Genomic DNA, 21,850 nt, shown 5'->3' with positions numbered 1-21,850 from the left:
ATAAGGAAACAGCACTCTCAGCGTGAACCTTTTTTTTTTGTTAACAAAGACGACAAGAAAAGGAGCCACATCAAGGATGGTGATGCTGTTTCGGGGACAGTCTACTGCATATGGATTGAAAAGATTTGTGAATGAGAAACTATCGTTTGCTCCTCTCTGTGTTATTTATACTTAGAAAAGATGCATACATTTACATAAAACTGTGCCACGTGCAGCTTTAAGATATGAAAAATGGCTCCAGTGTTTTCTTAGGTGATATCGGTTCAGGTCTGGAGATTTGATTCACACTGAGGGAAAGGACTCGTCGCCAAATATTATTAAAATGAATAACAACATCTTACCTCCATCTATATCCTCGCTGCCGAAGTGGTTCCTGTAGAAGAGCATGAGCTCGATCCGGTAGCACTTGTACAGCGTCACGAGGCAGATGAGCAGCATCAGGATGGCTCCCAGACCTCCGGCAAGCTCCACAGTGTACATCAGCTCCGCTAGTAAGCCAAAACATAGGGTGGAGTAGGGATGGGGGGTAAAAAACAGAGAGGAGTGAGAGGAAAAAACAAGCAGGATATCCAGTCTTCCAAAAAGTGCCAAAAATCACACCCTGCAAGCTGAAAAATTTCTCTGATTTCCAGTAAATGTGGATAACATGGGTGCTTCTCATTAGCATTTTTCATGCCTTCCCTCCTTTGCAAATTGATCCGCGGTGCAATAAATTTCCCTTACTTCTCCAGAAAGCGACTGCTTAGACCGACTTGTTTCCAACCATCAATTAACCATCCTCCTCCTTTTATAATCTGTGGCTGATTTCAAGCTTTTTGAAATTTTCAGAAAAAAGTTAAACAGGTTTTTAAGATTTGAGGATTTTGTAATCACAATAGTCATTTCGAGGTTTTGTTTCCCTTAAAAAAAACAAAAAAAACCAACTTTTTTACTGCAGACATTTGACTCTGCAAGACTACCTTTATTTTATCACAAATTCTTAGTCCTTTGCTTTTCTAATTCCCTTGTATTTCTTTTCTTTTACACTGTGGTGCACTGGAGCAGGTTTGTATCCAGTAACGGAACAGCAGTAAATAATCAATCAAGAAGTAATGCGTGACGCGGTCACGATGGTTAAAAAAAAGCTATTTATTATTAATGAAATGGCTTTGTTGCACCTCCACATTTGTTTGCAAAAAAGGCTTTATGAGTCTCCCGTGGCTGCATTCATTCAGCGTGTGTTTGTGTCACTTTTTCTCGCTTTTCCTCTCCATCTTTTGCGTGTCGCTTATTGTGGCTGGACCGGATCCAGATGACACATAACTCAAAGCGGAATGAAAGTACAGCCAGTTCTATACCTGTCATTAAACGCCTCCTGGCTTGACTGGATAACAATAATAAAAAAAAGAAAACTCACACTGAGGCAACTAGTGCAACAATAGCATGTGACAGATCTGAGCACCGCGCTTATGAAGATCAGTTACATGAGAGCGGCTGCTGAGAGGTGAAGCTCCTGGCTGTTAGCTGAACTGCCCGGCACACAAACAGATCGAAGCAGCCTGCGCTTCCTGCCATCTGTCATCACTGCAGCCCGCCATTATCTCATGAAAACATGAAGGATCAGCGGACGCTAAATTCTAGGAACTTCACTGGTGATAATTCAGTTTTACAGTGATGTGCAAAAGTCTTGAGTCACGCCTCATTTCTTCATATTTTGCCAAGAAAATGAGAAATATGTGCAGTGATTTACTGTGATGTGAACGAACATGCATGGAAACACAGGCAAAAACACTTGTTATACAATTCTAACAAGCTTGAAAGTGAATATTTGGTATGACCCGTTTATTCTTTATCACAGCCTGAACATTCATAGGCAGCTTTCTCGTCATTTCTTTAGTTAATCTTCAGGAATAGTTCCCCAGGCTTGTTAAAGGACATTCAGGGCTCTTCTTTGGATGTTGGCTGCCTTTTCTTCTGTTCTCTGACAAGATGATCCCACACTGCTTCAGTAATGTTGAGGTTCGAGCTCTGGGGAGGCCAATCCATAATTGGTATTATGGTCATGCTGAAAAATGAAGATGTTACCAATCGGATGATTTCCAGATGGTATTTCATGGTGAACCAAAATCAGACTCCATCAGTTTTTATAGAATCTCCAACACCACTGTTTAAAGTGCTCCTCAAACCATGACATAGCCTCCACTGTGTTTCACAGATGACTATGGACACTCGCTGTTGTACCTCCTCATAGACTTTTCATTTCATCACTTCATCAGACTTGTTTCCACTTGTTTCAGTCCAGTTCTTGTGCAATATGGCATACCTCAGTCTTTTTCACTGTTTCCGTTCCATAAAAATGCCTTCTTCACAGCCACACTTCCATTTTTGAGGCTTCAGCAAACTTGACTCAACTAAAGGGTCAGATACATCTCTCATGTCCTGTGTCAGGTCTTTACTGGATTTTTTGTCCTGTTTCTTAAGAACCTGACTTGACTCAGACATTGTGTATTTGCTGTAGGTAGTTTTTAAGGCCTGCCACTTTTATCCTCTACTTGTCAAATTTCCTCAAACTTTTTAAGGACACACTGCACACCGTGTTGAGATATGGCACGTTTTCTACAAATAACTCTTTCGGAATCACTCTGTTGGTGCAAAAATGCAATTTTATGCCAGTACAAATAAAAAACACTATTTAAAATTGGATCTTTGCAAATTGTCTGTCATGTGTAGACAACACGGCTCATCCCTTGACTTATATGTCAGTGCTAAGTGGCTCAGCTAACTAAAAATGGTCAGGTACAAGGACTGCACTACAAAGAAAAAAGCAGCTAATGTTCAAAGAAAAACAATGAAAGAGCTTCTGAAAGCCTGGAGAACTACTGCTGAAGTCTGGCTCCTTGGGGGTAAATAAATGAGCCTTAAAACTATTGCACAGAGTGTTTATCTACTCATGGTATCTTAAAAAAGGTCCATACAATGACATTATTCAGTCAGAGTTTGCCTCGGGCAAATTGAAGGTGATATGTCACACTACTGGACAATGGACTCAACCATTAGGCTGCATGGTCTAGTAAGTTGCCTTGAAATTCAGGTCGTTTGCTTTGTCTTTTCGTGCTCTTGTCTCATTTTCAAGGCTTTTTCTTTGTTACAGTGTTTTCTGTCCATCTTTTGCAGTTTCCTTTTTGGCTACGCCTCACAAAATCTGGGTGGTCACCCTTCATTGGCTGACTAATGGACAACAGTAAAAAACCTGGACTGACTGCAAAGCTGCGCATACACATAAACACGGACAGAGAGGCCTCGTGTGCATCACCATCCATCACGGACGCACGTTTAACCCCGCTGGACTGCGCGATGCCCGTCCCACTGCAGCGGCCATCAGGCTGACAGCTCGCGTGATGAAGGATGATGTTCTGGAGAGCTAACGAGCACGGCGCGTGCCGCTTCATCACGCCTGTCCCGCGTCGACCTTCAGCCAAACTCACGGACGAACATATGCGCGAACGGGAAAAAAAAAATACTCAAAACAAACGTAGGGAAGCATAAACACAACTTTACCCCACTGAGCCTCAGACTTTCTCGCTTTGCCTCAGTTTCTGTCACTTTGGCCACCAAGTATCATCCCGACTTAGTTTTCTCTGAGAGAGGTGCCTCAGCTAACAAGCACCACGAGAACCCGGATCCCTCGCTTCTTCTTTACCGTCCTTTCCCCCGCCACCCTCTCACTCTGCCGTCCTGCCGTAGCGCTCACCGCTTCTCCGCTCAGATATCTGGACAGAATAACGAGCCAGCTGCTTCTCAAGCAGCAGAGATTACAGCAGAGGAGGCCAATTCTTCTCTGCCTGGCATCCATATTGTAGCAGCGCTGCAGAGGGACAGATTAAGACAAATTAGCTCCTGACGACTAGAAGGCTGGATTTGATGGAGCCACATGGCATCGGGCAATTCATCATCTCGTTCTCTTGCCCCCATTTCTGCATCTCTCATCGTCTAGGGATGTGGATGAAAAGAGGGATGATGAAAAGGCGAAGCACTCATTCAGTAGTAAAATAAAATTTGGAAACCTGAACCTGCTGCTCTTCGCGTTCACAAATGGAGAATCTACGCTGAACTTCCAGTGCTGGGAGCAATTTACTGTCAGTGCTGCTGGTGTTGTTAATGCTGGGAGAATTCCAACTTCTTGATAGCAAGAAGAAGAAGTGGAAAAAAGGATGCTAAGACTTCATGCTATGCATATTCTGACTGATGCGCCATGATTATCTACAACGAGGGGAAAGAGTAAAGTCATTCCGAGTGCTGTTTTCAGCTCCACGACACAAGTGAGGAGACACATTTTAGAAAAGCAGTGTTAACACTAACTAGTCCTGCATGGAACCTGCACTCTACGGACGCAGCACAAAACCCCAAACAACACTGAATTGAGTCAATTTCACGTGGTCTCGCTATCCTGTGAGAGGACAGGGCTAATCTTCCCCTGTTTATTCTGAGATTCGACTTTGCAGCATAAGCCCCTTTAATATAGCAAATGGAGGGGAACTGGGCTGGCATCAAAGCTGGATCCAAAGCAGTAGGCTTAAAAGAGAAGAGAAATATCTTACTATGTTAATGTATTCAATGCTGACAACTTTAAGGATGCAAAGACACCTCCCCCCCTCGCTTCCTCTGGCCTTGCCTAATAAAAAAATATGAAAAAAAAAGACTTACATAACCACACTGAAGATGTGCATCTCTCTAAAAAAATCATCATGGAATCAACTTTCAAACAGTCGATCCTCAGTGAGGCGAAATCATAGGGAAATTTTAAAAAAAGTTTGCTTGGATAAAAACCCTGGAAGTGGGGAAGGGGCGGAGGAGACAGTCGCCAGTGATGAAAGATGAGAAAATGAGTGAGAGTTCAGCGATCAAAGGAGGATTTGTGTGTTGGGAGAGGTCACTGCCAGACACTCAAACAGCTTGTCTGGCATCACAACACCGAAGGCTGCCTCTCTCAGTAAGTAATTTCTCTTTCTCTCTCTCCCCCACGCAAACTAATGCTTCCTCAGGCTGAGGTGGATGAATAGGCTTTATGCACTATCCACCAAACTGTCCTATTTTCTTTCCCCGCCCGAGGCAGGAAACAACTGGTCAACTCCCAGGATCCCGCCAGTAGTTCTTCTTATTACTTGGTGAACTGCTGCAGGAGATTCTCTCCACTGTCAGAGTGGAGGCCTGTGGTATTAAATGGTGCTTTTGTCCTGGAAAGCTGTAACATCCTATTATTAAATATAAAGGCTACTCTATTCATCTGCTAGATTTATGTTGAAATGCACTTCCTGATTTAAATACCGATTTGTCTTTTTCCAGCTTGCACGTGAATCTGTGAGCTTGGCTCACCTTTCTTGACGAGTTGGACGTTGGCCTGTCGCCGCCCGTTGCCATTCTCCACGTAGCAGGAGTAGTTGCCCAGGTCGGCCTCCTCCAGAGACTCGATGGTCAGAGAGATCGAAACCTCCTGCTCTCCCAGGTGCTCCCGGATTGTCCTACAGGGGGGAGCAAAGAGCAAATGAACAATAAGCATGTGCAAGTTGGTGAAAATGAATCTCCTTAGGCTGGTAGCGTGCTTCGCAGTGAGTAACAGAGCAGGGCGGGGGCCAGGTAAACAAATGTTAATATAGTCATTAGTTTAATGACCCAAAAAGCTAGCTAATGGGGACTTCTGCTGAAGACCAGACACTTTATTACCTGAGCAGGACGCTATTTGTTTAATGTCCTTGAATTATTCCCACAAAAAACATCTAAACGCAGGGTTTGATTATAAAGCAGTCAAAGTAATTGGTTAGTTTATTTAGGTGCTTTATTGAGTAAATGTAGATAACTCCCTGTTTTGGCTTTTATTGGCCATATCTTTAATATTTCGGTTCACTCTCAACACTCTTATCAACTCCACTTTAGTCATTACTTCTGTAAAAGCAATAATAAACCCGCTATGCTCTTTCTGGCCTGCAATAAAATGGCATAAAATAGTGTGTTATTGGAGTATTTCGCTGCAGGATGTGGTACAGACCAAAACAGAAGCAACGCAGTGTCCTAGAACCCAACTAGCAGCATTGCTCTATGCTAGATGCATAAACTGGTATTGCAATGGGGTTATAAGATGTTGCACTGACCCAAGCTGATCAAAAGCATCAGTTATTGAAGCTTTAAATGTGGACTGTTTAATTACTTGGTCTCTTGGAGACAATATAACAAGTTAAAAATGCGCTGGGAAAATGTTGGCGAAGAGACGTGCGGATGAAGTATGGCTTCGAGGTTTGTTTTCATCAACTTTATTAATTTGTTGCTGTAACCTCAGCTGTGTAGTTGGCTGGTTTATGGTGGTTCTTTGTATAACGAGTAAGATTAGCTGTTAAGAGACCTAACCTCAGCATGCTTCATCCAGCAGACAAAGAACAGCAGCAATAATCAACAGCAAAATCCCCGTTCACATGCACAACTTCATTAAAAGATTTAAATTGAAATATTCATTCAAATTAAAATAATTAATGATTTTATTAAATATAATTGCATTTTGAATTGGATGACAGCAGCACGTTGAAAAGAAAAAAGCTGGGAGAGTTCAATAATGATTAAGTCCTGTCTTTATTGTTTGTTTGACTCCTACATGTTAGCAGGAAAACACTTGACTGCGTAGCTGCCTAATGTTCAAGTGTCCTTAAAAGTCAGCTTCTAACTTGTGTAATTACTGTTTTGATAACTTTGTCTGTCTAAAGCTAAAAAGAATAAAGAACTTCAAGGCTTACTAACAACTTTTTTACTAGACCAGTGATAAAGCCACTTTGTTATGTACAAAAACTGCTCGCTCATGCAAATATCTAACCAACCAACCAATCACAGGGCAGCAACTCAGTGCATTTAACCGAGTGGGTATGGTCAAGACGGCCCGTTAAAGTTCAACAAGACCAGATTGCTTCAAGATGGTGGGAACGCTCAATAACTCAAATAGCAACGCATTACAACCAATATATGCAGAAGAGCATCTCTGTGCTTTCATGTAGATGGGCTACAGCAGCAGAAGACCACTATGTATTAATAGACCTCTCTGCATTGAATCATATCTGTTATTAACCTCTGTCTCTCTTTCACAGCATGTCTTTATCCTGTCTTCCTTCTCTCACCCCAACCGGTCGCAGCAGATGGCCGCCCCTCCCTGAGCCTGGTTCTGCCGGAGGTTTCTTCCTGTTAAAAGGGAGTTTTTCCTTCCCACTGTTGCCAAAGTGCTTGCTCATAGGGGGTCATATGATTGTTGGGTTTTTCTCTGTATCTATGAAGCGCCTTGAGGCGACTTATGTTGTGATTTGGCGCTATATAAATAAAATTGAATTGAATTGAATTGAATCTCATTCCCAGTCAACTAAGAACAGGAAACTGAGCCTACAATTTGGAAAAACTTAGCCGGGTCTGATGACGCTTGAATTCTAATGCAGCAGATGGTACAGTCAGACTCCAGCTTTGGCCAAGTGGCAGTGTCATAAATAATTGCCTGCTTCCTTCATTTTTCTTACATTTTAAGGAACTGCTGCAAAAAGTGTTTGCCTGGTGCGGCGAGGCAGATATTGTAGACTTTTGGAGCTAACTCACTCCAAAGTCTCTCCTCTCTGCTTTGGACCCAAACACATAAGACAGCATTGGACTTTTGAGGTGCCATCGTGATGATGAAAGGCTGATTTGCTGTTTGAGCCAAAGGCAAGTGTTGAACATGAAATGTCTGATGGTGGACAGATTCTATCAATTAATCAGGAGAGATCGGCTAATGCTTTGCTGTCAAAAGCTTTTGGACTTTTGGTTGGTAAAATGAAGCTAAGATACAGATTGTTTGGTAAAATTTGGCAACATCATAACTTCAAACACGCTTTTGAGCAGGGATTCTAGCTGCCTCATTACTGAGGTGTACATAAAAGTAGCGTCTGAAAGCTTTTAACAAGTTTGTTTGAGACAATGAAACAAAAGGAACAGAAAGAATTCTGACTCAGAACGTGCAGGGCTGAAAGGGTACACGTGTTCTTATTCCAGTGTTTGCAGCTCTGAAAACACAGACTCCAAATACAAACGCTAGATCAGAAAAAAACAAAACAAAATTAAAGTCAAAAAGTCATAAGAGAGAATATTGACTCTTTAATAAAATATCTTACCAAAAGGTTCACCCCAAGTAAATCTGAATTCTGTCTACAGTGTGCATCTTAAAATCCATAAATCATAAGATAAGATAAGATAAGATAAGAGATAAGATAGAACTTTATTAATCCCTCGGGTGGGTTCCTCTGGGAAATTCGACTTCCAAAAAGCACAGCAACGACCGAAGTTACAGTTACAGAATTGTTATATATATATATATATATATATATATATATATATATATATATATATATATATATATATATATATACACACACACACACACATATATAAATACAGAGACAAATATAAATAAAATATACAAAGGGGATAAATAGAATAAATAGGAATAAAAAATAAAAATACAAGTGAATTGCACATTTCAAGTATTGAGTCTATTGCACTGTTGACTATTTACAAAAAGTATTGCACAAGGTATTGTACAGTGAGGTGAAGAGGCACTACAGCTTAGTTGTTCCCCCCTCCTTTGTCCTCCTGTTTCCCCTCCCTCTCCCCTCCAGAGAGGAGTTAAACAGTCTGATGGCGTGTGGGACAAAGGAGTTTTTAAGTCTGTTAGTTCTTGTCTTGGGGAGAAGCAACCTGTCACTGAACAGGCTCTTCTGATTGTTTATGGCCGTGTGCAGAGGATGCCCAGCATTGTTCATAATGTCCATCAGTTTCTTTAATGTCCTTTTCTCTGCCACTGTCACCAGAGTGTCCAGCTTCATGCCGACCACAGAGCCAGCCCTCCTGATCAGTTTCTCCAGCCTGGATGAGTCCCTCTTTGCTGTGCTGCTCCCCCAGCACACCACAGCATAGAAAAGTACTCCAGCAACCACTGACTGGTAAAACATCCTCAGGAGCTTCCTGCAGATGTTAAAAGACCTCAGCCTCCTGAGGAAGTACAGTCGGCTTTGGGCTTTTTTATACAGGTGCTCTGTGTTGCATGACCAGTCCAGTTTATTGTCCACCCACAGCCCGAGGTACTTGTACTTGTTGACCACCTCCACCTCCTCCCCCTCTATCTGAACCGGCAGTGGACCTTCTCTGGACCTCCCGAAGTCCACAACCAGTTCCTTAGTCAACCTTGGACCTTGGAATTACTTCTGTCTGGGAAGAGTGCAATTCTGAGACACTGTCTGAGATAAACTATGCACTTTATACCTATACAGTGCATATCTGCAACTATTTTTCCCGAGTTCTAAAGACCAGGCATCTACAATAGACACAACCTCAGCTCAGTTCCAAGCTCTACTTTTTCCTGACATAAAGTATGTGCTAGCAACTTTTTTAGATGGTAGCATTTTAGCGCATCAGTGGAACAAAACTACATGAAGGTAGGAGCTGCCCGTCCGTGACTGCCGATAAGCAAACACCATATGAGTCATGACACATTTCCCCCATGAAAATTACTGCTCTGTTGACTCGCTGAGGCTCTTGACGTTGATTGCTTGTGACACATTGGTATGGGGATAATAGTGTGACTGTCACGATGCACTACAGCACCGACCTATCACACACATTTTGCCAGAAGGTTTAGCGAGATGATGTTTCTGTTACAAAGTACTCCCTTTTCTAGAAATCTATATACTCTCCCACATTACAAACAGCGTGTGCAAAGAGTAGAATCCATTGCTTCGACTATTTGATCACAGTTGGTGTACTGGAGAAACACTCTGATACTTGAAAGCTTATTTTCTTTTTCTCTTGGCAGGATATTGTGTTCATTAGCATAAAATGGATTTTCACAGCCTTCTCTTCATTATCATTGTCTCCCTTGTTTAAGAGAGGAGAAAGAATGGTGTCATACTGTAGCTAAGTGGCTTCAATGAGAAGAGTTGACACCAAAACCCTCAAAGTGTCGAGGTATATTCTCATAAATTTGAACAAAGTAAGCACTTTTTCCAACTAAGCTGTTCTGTACAAGAGCCTGGCTCCTATTTAATAATCTCCGGTAAGAGGTAAATCCCTTTTCAGCTTAGAAATCAGACCATGTGGCTTTTCTCAGAAAAATTCAAAGCTTCAGAAAGTGAAAGAAAATAACACTATTAATGCGTGGGTCTATATTTAAGGGTGAAAAATAAAAATAACCTAAAGTTTAACATCAGTCACCAAGAGAAACAGTCTCACATGACGGCCTCATAGGAGACTTCCACGGATCACTAGAGTCATTTCGTAACATCTCACTATCTCACTATGTCAGTGGAAAAATTCCACCTCCACCATGGACATGGTGCCGGTATTGGTGAAGAGCGTTTGAGCTTTTTGAGGACCAACTCATATTTCAAAAAGTTTGTACGAGCACAGTATGAGATAATAATACCGTCAGATAATCATGGTGGACAAAGGCTAGGCTACCTCTCCCAGGCACTGGTAAATTCCTTCCTCTCCAATTCCACTAAAGTCAGGTTCCCACTTTGAGCACCAGCACTTTAATAGTAAACCAGTGCTAAACAGTTTATTTATTTATTGGTATATTTCTTTGGTGTTAATGCATCAAAATGGTTATAAATGAGGCACTTTGTTGGTGGAGAAGAAATAAAACGAAAGTGAAATGGTAGAAGAAATATCAAAATATCAAGTTTAATTGATTCTAAAGTTTAAGAACTGTTGAATTAAAAAAATTCTACAGCTCATCAGTCATCAAGCATATTTTCAATGTGATAGACATAAAAAAGCAACTGAAAAGCAGTGCGTGTATGTCTGTTCTGTTAATGTCAGTGAACATTTACAAGTTGGATATATCAGGCATAGTAATTTATGGCGACATTACGCCTATGTTACATGTACTGGTATGCTGTTAATATGTTACATGTACGCTATGTCAGTGCTTCCCAACCACTGTGTTGCGGAACATAGGTGTGCCGTGAGAAATGATCAGGTGTGCCATAGAAGATTATCTAGTTTCACCTGATTGGTACTCTAAGCCAGCGGTCCCCAACCTTTTTTGCGCCACGGACCGGTTTATGCCCGACATTATTTTCACGGACCGGCCTTTAAGGTATCGCGGATAAATACAACAAAATAAAACTAGTACCGGTACCGAAAAAAGAAGATTTATTCATAACACACGTGAAAAGACCCAGGAAAACCGAGTAAACGATAAAAACGATAACAAAATAACACTGAAAACCGATAAAAACCCTGAAAACTATACATTTCATACCTGAGCCTCAACTCTCGCGGCTCGGGGGTTGGGGACCGCTGCTCTAAGCGACCGGCGTGAGAAACAGGCAGAACAATTACATTCTCTTACACTAGAGGGCAGTACCACTTCTTGCTCCAATTAAATGGGTTGCCAACTGCCAGTAAAACAGAAGAAGAAATTACATAGTCATGCTACGAGTGAGACAACGCAGCGCGCAATAGTAATAGGTAAATATTTAAAAAGTAAAAGTATTCAGTCTGATCTTGGTCCTAGAATTCCGAGCCAGATGAAGGTCCTAGCATAAGCAGTGGTCAGAGGAAAGACAAAAAAAGGTATACTTGGGACAAGTCAGGCAAATTCCACTATGTCTGGTACACAGGGCTTTTTCTAATGTGAAACGTGCCGTGGCTCCAAAAGGATGGGAGACACTGCGCTATGTGTACGTTATTGTTCGCAAATACATTTTGCCAAACAATTTTTACTGCAGTGACACTTTAGGGTGACTAGAATGTGACACTAATTGTGCCCATAACTGATTACTTTGTCTTACACAATGAATATAAATATAAAGAAAATCAATGTTTTTATTGTCATTTTTTTGGTGTTTAGCTATTTCTTACATCTCATCTAACCTTTATCACATCTCACTATATACAGAAGATAAAAAGCAAAACATACACCAAGCCTAGCTGTAACCAGACAGAGCAGAGACATTATTTCCCATTATTTCTGTTCTCCAAGAAGGCACAACCTCAGCTACATGAGGTATGATATGATGATGTGAGATGGCAGGGGCTAGTAGGTAAAAAGAATGCCTACTGGTAATATCTATGGAAGTGATTACAGATGATAAAAACCATTCAAATGGATTGAGAACATAAAAAATGAGTGTTTTCCATAGCAGGATACCTGACCTCCAGTCAGTCCATTTCACAGTTAACCAGAATTAGCATAAAACAGGTACTAAACAAAACATTGGAAAATAAAGATCAATGTCTACTTATAAAGCCTGTTTCGGAACAACTGTTACAAACGAAAAAACAACAAGAAAACAATGCTCGTTAAAAAAGCAAAATCTGTCCTGCTGTGCTCTTGTGAAAAAACAGGCATGATATACGAGCAGATAATCTTTTTAAGGTTACCAAAATTACAGCTATTTCTAGCCCCTGTTTAATGACGCATGGGGCTAATAGCACAAAAAGGTGTGAGTGCCACTTGAGCATTTGTCTGCTGCCTGCTGCAGGGTATTTGAATATGAAAACTCATCTAATTCTTGTTGATCAATGAACAAGCCAAACAAAGCAGACTGGGAAGTGCTGGGAGGATAAAGAATAACTATAATACACCCACTGCTGCCATGGCAATATCTTACATTAGCTTTACAAAGTGCTGCTAATAATTGGTGTCCCACATAGAAATTATCACTCTGCAGTGAAACTTCTTTTATTGACCATGCACAGAGAAGAACTATTAGAAGTAATCATTTTGCAGCTACGTGGACTTATAGCAGCTTCATAAAACCTAATAATGAAGTTTTACTTTTTATGCTGGTCTCCAGCAAATATAGCAGAAAGGTTAGCTCCTGGGGTAAAGGTTATGTGAGTATATAAGGTAATTCTTTTAGGGTTTTCTCACAGTGCCTGTTAGCTCATCGTTCTCCATTGAGAGGCCAGTCGGGCAGATATGACAGGGGATCACAAGGCTGAGATATAGATCCATGCTGATGGTTTTTTAAAGAGGCGGCACCCATGTGTAACTCGACACAGATTGAAACACTTAAGGCGTTGGCAAAGGAAAAAAATTCATCTTTGTTTACAAAAAACACTCATACCCATCATACTTGTTACTGAAAGTCTTAAGTGGAGGTCTAAGTGAGTTCCTGGAAAACAGGAACCGTGAAGTGTGAACACACCCACACATACATCTGCCAGGTCCCTGGCACATATCTCGGGGTCAAAAAAACATCTTGGTGTTTTGTGACTTAAATCTACCAAAGACCTGACATCAGTTTCAATGTAAAATGTTTGGAGTAAAAATAAAACCCCCACAAAAACCACAAACTGTTTTCTAACTCAGGTACACTTCGGTAAATCGAGTTCGCCTGAAAACAAGGGCAAGGGTCTGTGGCCTATGTGATGGAAAACTACAGCAGAAGTGAAAGCCCACGCCACGGTGGCTGGGAGGCAAAATATTGCATCATTATTCATCTCAAATATGAGTAAACATCACATATTAGCCTGAAACACTATATCTGAAAGGTTGATTTGAATTACTGTAGATCAGAGCTGATCTGAAATGTAATATTTTATACAATGACAGATCATCCAATGTGCATACGATTTGTGCTGGCATGCATGTGCAGCGCTGTTGCATCAGTAAGCGGTAGGAGTGCTCCACTTTTCAAACTGTCAAATAATGTTGGCAAAGGACTGTTATTTCTACTCTGCACAGCTGTGAGACTGGATATTCTTATGTGCAGAGCAAGATTTGGGAATATATACATTGATGTGCACACTTGAAAATGTACATATGGATGTTTAAAAATTCATTTAACCAAAATCTGAGAACCTTGATACAAATTAGGTTACTTTTTAAGAATATACCTGAAATTGATGGGAAAGGTCTCCCCCAAGAAGAAGCTACTATGAGTTCAGGAATGGCTCAAGGACTCCAAAAGGTCTCCAAAGTCCCCAGAAGCTGGAAGAAACCTGATCCACCACCACGCAACCTACAGAATACCAAGGATCCCCTACCAATGTACTGGTTTAAGGGCACCCCGATAGCTCAGCTGGTAGATTGTGCAAGTTTGAGTCCACCCTTGTGTATTTGTTGCATTTCATCCCTTCTCTGTCAATGTAGCTTTCCCCATCCACATACAATGTGCATAACACTAAAGGACATGCCCACACAAGACCAGATGGTTCAGTTTTAAAGTTGTAACTAAGATTTCTGACGTCGGCATATCTAGTAGAGTTAAAACAACTCGAGCCATGTACCCTACCTGGTATCTGAAAAGACTGGAGAGAATATGTCTGCCTGTTTTCTCTTTGAACGCGTGAACATTTCCCAGAGAGGCTGGAGAAGTAATTTCGGATGGAAATCAGGGCTGCTGTACCGGATACTGTTGCTTAGTGACAAGCATGGTGAGAATTATTTGTGTTTGTCAAGGTAAAGGTCAACTGGTAGGTGGTAGAAGTGCACAGGTGTTGAAACAGATTTTACAGTAAATCAAGAGACATGTTTAATTCCACGCTTCCTCTCAACATCTGGCCGGGGAACCAAGCATATAATAACTATAATAACTATCATTTTGTTTTTGCCGTACTGTTTTATGGGGTATTTTTGGAAGGAATAATTTTATATTGTGCTTAGATGAAAATAATTTCTTCTGCACTTGGCTAGCTTATCTCAGGAGAAGTAAACTACCATATGTGTGATTCTTGTCTTTCTGTTAAGCTAAGCTGGTGGTTCCAACCCTAAATTCCCCATTAAACAAGTCAATTAACTATTTGTTAATGCAAATATATCAAATCAGGCATGTGGACATGGTCATAATGACGTACTGAAGTTTAAAAGAAATATCAGAATGGAGGAGAAAGGTGATTTAGGGGACTTTTAACCTGGCATGGTGGTTGGTGTCAGAGGTTGTTTTACTGGGATTTTCCCACACAACACAACAATCTCTAAGGTTACAGAGAATGGGCTGGAAAACAGAAAATATCCAGTGAGCAGCAGTTCTCTGGGTGATATTGCTGTGTTGATGCCAGAGGTCAAAGGAGAATGACCAGCCTGCTTTGAGCTGATACTGATGTACTGATCGGTACTGAAAGTACCTCAAAAAACCACTCTTTAAAACCAGGGCATGAAGAAGAGCATCTCTGAATGCACAACATGCTGAACCTTGTAGCAGAGGGGCTACAGCAGCTGAAGACCACACCAAGTGCCACTCTACATTGTAAATACCCTGACTATACTCACTGATTAACTTAGCAAAGCTAAGACACCTGTTTAGCTTTTGCTAAGCTAACACATACTATACTTTGGGTCTTTCTAAGCAACTAGTTCAACCTTCATATGGAGAATTTAATAATTCTACATATATTAAAGTACTAAATCACATATGCACTGTATACACTTCAACAAAGGTTTGTATTATTAGGCTTTTATTTTCAGACGGTACTGAGCAGTGCTGAGTTTGCAGCACTAATAAGCAGAGACCCTGGACGGTGTAAGTACCCTGATTTCCCATGATATATCCAAGAAAGTTAATTATAGTTAGAAAATGAAATGAAATTTTACACTTGAACTGCTACTCAAAAGGGTGCTGTATGCCCTTACACCGGGGGACTGAAACTTCTTCTGGTTTCAAACTTCGGCAGCACGGTCTTTAAGTCTGCAATCTGTGCTGCGTCTTCTCACAAATCCATGAAGTCATGTTCTGCAGCCACAATTTTTTTTTTTATCAACCCTGAATCTCAGTGGTGAAACATTGTGCCAAAAGCTCCATTTTATGTATTACAGGCGGCCCTTAAGGGAATACTCCTGTGTGATTAATTTCCATTTCAAAGCTAAAAGCTCATGGAATGATGTCAGCGAGTGGGTTTGAAGTGGTGCAAACTCAAATGGGAACAAAAAAAATGAAATAAATAATAATGCTCAGAGGGAGACAGCATCTCACAGCGTGTATACTCCTCACGTCTGAGCCTGCACACACACACACACACACACCTTCCGGTCACGGTTTTGATTTCTTGCCTTGTTACCTCATTTGACTATCGTATGAAAGCAGGTTTCTAACTGCATGCGGTGAGCCACTCACTATTCCATCTTCTCATCTTTATTATACCACCTACGCAGTGTCGCCACCTGCCAACCCCCCTCCCCCTCCACCTCCACAGTCCCCTTAAATCCTGTAGGCTCTAATTGGCCCGGTGTCCTTCACGACAGAGAGTGGTGCTGAGAGCTGGACGGAGCATGCTAGCAGGCTAATAGAGACATCTCGAAATGCCAGGTCACTGACTGGGCCGCTAACTCTCCTCCCAGCCTTGTCACGCTGCTTATGGTTAACCTTTTCTTTACATAGCATTTGTCGACAACAAGAATTTTTCTAGTCATACGTGTGGTCCGTGAAAGGGGTGCATCGGGGCAGGATACCAAACACAGATGCTATGTGGTTTTTGCAATACAGACACGAGCAAGAACGACAAATATAAGTTTGACAAATAAAAAGAGTGAACTATCTCTTCGCTTTTATTGATTCAAAACCATTCATTTAATTAAATCAATCCATGTTTTTGACACTAGTTTTCAATCTGTAATTGAATTACAGCTAAGGGAATTCAGTGTATTTATACTGTGTCTTCTTGTTACCCTTATCTGAATTCCCCTGTGATGACAGCAAAGCAAAGAAACCCATTCTTAAGGATTAAGCATTTCCTCTTCACAGCTACAATTACTTCTTGCCTGCAATTTTTTTAACCACACTCGACTGTGACCACAGTCACAGCACAAATACATTATACTCAGCGTGCATTAACTTAGAAGAGCTCTTTTCTTCTTTCAACATATTTACTATGTATATTTGATTTTTTTTAAGGTTTTATAATCCTCTTCACAAAATCGGTGTAGTACTGTCTTGAGTAATCCCTCATTTCTTGCTGCAATCACTACTTATTACAATTGTACAAGCTTGAAAGTCAATATTTGGTATGGCCACCTTTATTCTTCATCACAGTCTAAACTCGCTTTCTTTAAGCAGTCTTCAGGAATAGTTCTCCAGGCTTCTTGAAGGACATTCAAAGCGTTGGCTGCCTTTTGCTCTGTTCTCTGTTAAGATGATCCCACAGTTCTTTAATAATGTTTAGGTCTGCGCTCTAAGGAGGCCAATACATCAATGATAATGTTCCATTGTTTGTTTTAATGTCAATCAGTTGACACTGATTTTCAATGAATTTCTAGTTTAATTCAAATTCAAATTCAAATTCAAATTTTATTTGTCACGTACACAGTCATACACAGTACGATATGTAGTGAAATGCTTGGACAACTGCTCGTGACCTAAAGAGAACAAAAAAGGAAAAGGCTATGAATAAGATAGGAAATAAATATGAAAAATTAAAAAGGGTAAATTTAACTAGGAAGGAATAAAATATAAATTAAGGTTAAAAATGAAATAACTGTACAACACAAATTAGAATGAAGGGTAAATTTAACTGGGAAGAATAAGATAAAGATAAATATATAAATTAAAGTTGAAAATAAAATAACTGTACAACAAAATACACAATACACAATATAGAACTATATAAGAATGCCAGGATGCTCTCTATGGTGCACGAGTAAAAGTTCCTGAGCACCTTGGAGGGCAGTTGGAAGTCTCTCAAGCGTCTGAGGTGGTAGAGACGCTGTCGGGCCTTTTTCACCGCGGTGTTGATGTGACAGGACCATGACAGGTCCTGCGTGATGTGAACTCCGAGGTATTTGAAGCTGTCCACTCTCTCCACTGGGCACTCGTTGATGACGGGGGTCTGGTAGTTCCTCTCCTGCTTAGTGCTGAAGTCCACTATCAGCTCCTTTGTCTTACTGACGTTTAGAAGGAGGTTGTTCCTCTGGCACCAGTTCTCCAGATTCCTAATCTCCTTCAGGTAGGCCGTCTCGTTGTTATCAGAGATCAGGCCCACCACGACGGTGTCGTCAGCAAACTTGATGATGGTGGTGGAGCTGGTAGTGGCCACACAGTCATATGTGTACAAAGAGTACAGCAGGGGGCTCAGAACACACCCCTGGGGGGCTCCAGTGCTGAGAGTGGTGGAGGCTGAGACATGTCCGCCCATCCTTACTGCCTGTGGTCTGCCAGTTAGGAAGTTGGAGATCCACTGACACATAGATGAGCTGAGTCCCAGATGCTCCAGCTTGGTGGTGAGTGTGGAGGGAATTATGGTGTTAAATGCAGAGCTGTAGTCTATGAAGAGCATTTTAACATAATTCCCCCTTCTAGTGTCCAAGTGAGTGAGTGATGTGTGGAGGAGATGAGAGATGGCATCGTCTGTGGAACGATTTGGACGGTAAGCGAACTGTAGTGGGTCCAGTGTGTCTGGTAGTGAAGAAATGATGAAGTCTCTGACCAGGCGTTCAAAGCACTTCATCACTACTGAGGTGAGGGCTACAGGGCGATAGTCATTGAGAGAAGTAGGGTGGGGTTTCTTCGGGACAGGAACAATGATGGACTCTTTGAAGCATGTGGGGATCACCGACTGAGATAAAGAGATGTTGAATATCTCAGTGAACACAGGAGCTAGCTTGTATGCGCAGTCTCTTAGGATACGACCTGGGATGCCGTCTGGTCCTGCTGCTTTCCTGGTGTTCACTCTCTTGAAGGCTCTCCTTACTTCATGCTCGGAGATGACGAGCACGTTTCCGGTGCTGGCAGTATCTTCCTGTCTGCAGCCGTTAGCGCCGCTAACACTAGCATTGTTGGAGACCTTAGCTGCAGCCTCGAAGCGAGCATAGAAAGTGTTCAGCTCGTCTGCCAGAGTCATGGCCGCGTTCGTCATACCGGTTGTTGGTGCTTTATAGTCCGTTATTGTCCTTAGTCCCCGCCACAGGCTCCTAGAGTCACTCTGTTGGAGTTGTGACTCTAGTTTCCTCCCGTAGCGCTGCTTCGCCTCTTTCACCGCCCTCCGCACGTTATATGATGCGGCTTTGTACGGGTCCATGTCCCCCGTCATGAGTCCCGTGTTGTAGGCAGCGGTGCGGGATCTCAGAGCGTCGCGGATGGTTTTATCCACCCACGGCTTCTGGTTGGGAAACGTTGTGATAGTCTTTGTCTCCACGGTATCATCCGCTAGTTTCCCGATGAATCCCACAACCGCTTCCGTAAACACGTTGACGTCATCGTCGGAGCTGTTTCTGAACATGCCCCAGTCTGCGTCATCGAGTGCGTCCTGTAACGCGGCCACCGATTGATCCATCCAGCGCGCGACCTTCCTCTGAACCGGAACTTCCTGTTTCAGCCTTTGTTTGTATTTTGGCATGAGGAAGATGGCGGCGTGATCAGATTTGCCAAACGGGGGGCGGGATTGTGCCTTGTAGCCGTCCTTGACCGTAGTGTAGCAGTGGTCCAGTGTCCTTTCACCCCTGGTGGGGCAGGTGATGTGTTGATAAAAGTTCGGCGCTGCGCATTTGAGGTTGGCGCTGTTAAAGTCCCCCGTCACAATAAGCGCAGCGTCCCGGTGTTGTGTCTGGTGCTGTGTGAGTGCCTCATGCAGCTCGCATAAGGCGGTGACCGTGTCCGCTTGTGGTGGAATATAAACGGCACTTACAATGACCGATGTAAATTCCCGAGGTAGATAAAAGGACGACACATGATGGACAGTAGTTCCAGATTTGGTGTGCAGGAGCGTGTGAGAGGAACAACGTTCGCACTGTTGTCACAGTTTCCCTTCTTAAGAGAAGGGAGAACTTCTTGTCAGAAACCTTTCCATTCATACAGTTTCTGATAAGGTTTCAGTGAGCAGTGGATGGATCATCTGAAGTATCAAATGCATCTTTCAGATTGTGTGTCAGGTTTCTGCAGTTTCCTTCTTTTTTTTTTAAGGACACACTGCACACCATACTGAGATATGTCAGGTTTTTAGGTAATAGCTCTTTGGGAATCACCTTGCTGGTGAAACTGCTTCAAACTGTTTTATCTTTGGTACTTTTCATGGGTTCAACTAAAGAAATGGATTGTTTTTAATGTGTTTTTGTGACAGGCTGTTTAGCAAGTACCTAAAGATACAATTGGTTCTGCAGTTGTCTGTTATGTGTAGACAAACCACTGGTTTAGCTCCTGAGTTAGCTTCCTTTGCCAAGCTTGAATGATTCCTAGGTCAAGTTGCAACAAAGAAACAACACAAACATTCCTCTGAAAATGGTCAGGTATAAGGACTGGACTGTAAGTGAGTGGAAAAGCAGCCAGTGTCCAAAGAAAGCCTGGAGAACTATTGCACAAGACCATTTTTTTTTTAAATTACAAGAAAGTCTGGCTCCTTGGAAGCATAATATAAAGAAATAAAGGTTGGCTCATGACTTTTGCACAGCACTGTATATCCCGTGCTCTATCTTTATATTGATCTGAGATGTTTAATCAAATCAAATCAAATCAAATCACTTTTATTGTCACATCACATGTGCAGGTACATTGGTACAGCACATGTGAGTGAAATTCTTGTGTGCGAGCTTCACAAGCAACAGAGTTGTGCAAAATACAATAATGTAAACAAGCAAAATACAAGAATGGCTACATCTGAAACTAATAAATATATGTACAATATATAATAGTATATGCATTTCTGGATGTGTATACTAAATATTTTTCTACGCGTGTGTGTGTGTGTGTGTGTGTGTGTGTGTGTGTGTGTGTGTGTGTGTGTGTGTGTGTGTACACATATTTTACAAATTAAATAGAGTAAACAATAAATAAAATATATAAAATAAAATATACAGAGTTGAGACATGTGCAAAACAGTGGCATTACTGTACAGTGTGGAGTGCATAATGTTAAAGTTCCAGTAGTGAAGCTGAGGTGTCTATGACGTGTTCAGCAGTCTGATGGCCTGATGGAAAAAGCTGTCTCTCAGTCTGCTGGTATGGGACCGGATGCTGCAGAACCTCCTTCCTGATGGAAGCAGTCTGAACAGTTTATGGCTGGGGTGACTGGAGTCCTTGATGATCCTCCCCGCTTTCCTCATTCCTGTAGATGTCTTGGAGGGAGGGAAGCTCACCTCCAATTATCCGTTCAGAGCACCGCACTATTCGCTGGAGAGCTTTGCAGTTGTAGGCGGTGCTGTTGCCATACCAGGTGGTGATGCATCCAGTGAGGATGCTCTCAATGGCACAGTGATAGAAGGTCCTGAGGATGCGGGGGCTCATGCCGAATCTTTTCAGTCTCCTGAGAAAGAAGAGGCGCTGCTGCGCCTTCTTCACTGTTTTGTTTATGTGTACTGACCACGTAAGATCCTCAGCCAGATGTACACCAAGGAACCGGAAGCTGCTCACTCTCTCCACAGCAGCGCCGTTGATGGTGATGGGGGTGTGTACTTCTCTGCACCTCCGGAAGTCCACTATCAACTCCTTTGTCTTTGCGACGTTGAGGGTGAGATGGTTGTCTTGACACCAGTGGGTCAGGGCGCTGACCTCCTCACTGTAAGCCGTCTCATCACCATTGGTGATAAGACCCACCACTGTGTGTCGTCCGCAAACTTCACAATGGTGTTGGAGTTGTTAGTGGCCGTGCAGTCGTAGGTGTAGAGTGAGTACAGGAGAGGGCTCAGTACACACCCCTGTGGAGCACCAGTGTTCAGTGTGACGGGGGATGAGGTGATGCTGCCCAGTCTGACCACTTGGCGTCTGTCAGACAGGAAGCTAAGGATCCAGCTGCAGAGGGAGCTGCTCAGTCCTAGATCCTGCAGTTTCCTGTCCAGCTTCGAGGGAACGATGGTATTGAATGCTGAGCTGTAATCTACAAACAGCATTCTCATATACGTGTCTCTCTTCTCCAGGTGTGACAGGGCAGTGTGTAGTGTCAGGGCT

At 42.2% G+C, this 21,850-nt stretch overlaps 1 protein-coding gene across 2 annotated transcripts in view; it reads right to left on the bottom strand.

Annotated features, from left to right (window-relative positions):
* The window catches only part of LOC309701084 (interleukin-1 receptor accessory protein-like 1-B), a 343,032-nt gene that overhangs the window by 18,855 nt on the left and 302,327 nt on the right, over window positions 1–21,850 (bottom strand). For both annotated transcript variants that reach the window (XM_082525081.1, XM_082525082.1), the window contains exons 8-9: window positions 5,353–5,498; window positions 342–488 (exon numbers count right to left, since the gene is read on the bottom strand). In XM_082525081.1, the coding sequence (XP_082381207.1) occupies window positions 342–488; window positions 5,353–5,498 (293 nt within the window). The remainder of the gene's footprint in view (window positions 1–341; window positions 489–5,352; window positions 5,499–21,850) is intronic.

Source organism: Aulonocara stuartgranti, assembly GCF_965226115.1.
Source record: "Aulonocara stuartgranti genome assembly, chromosome: 23".
Lineage (NCBI taxonomy): Eukaryota > Metazoa > Chordata > Actinopteri > Cichliformes > Cichlidae > Aulonocara > Aulonocara stuartgranti.
The sequence above is the reverse complement of the archived record's forward strand: the minus strand, read 5'-3'. Positions and strand labels throughout refer to the sequence as shown.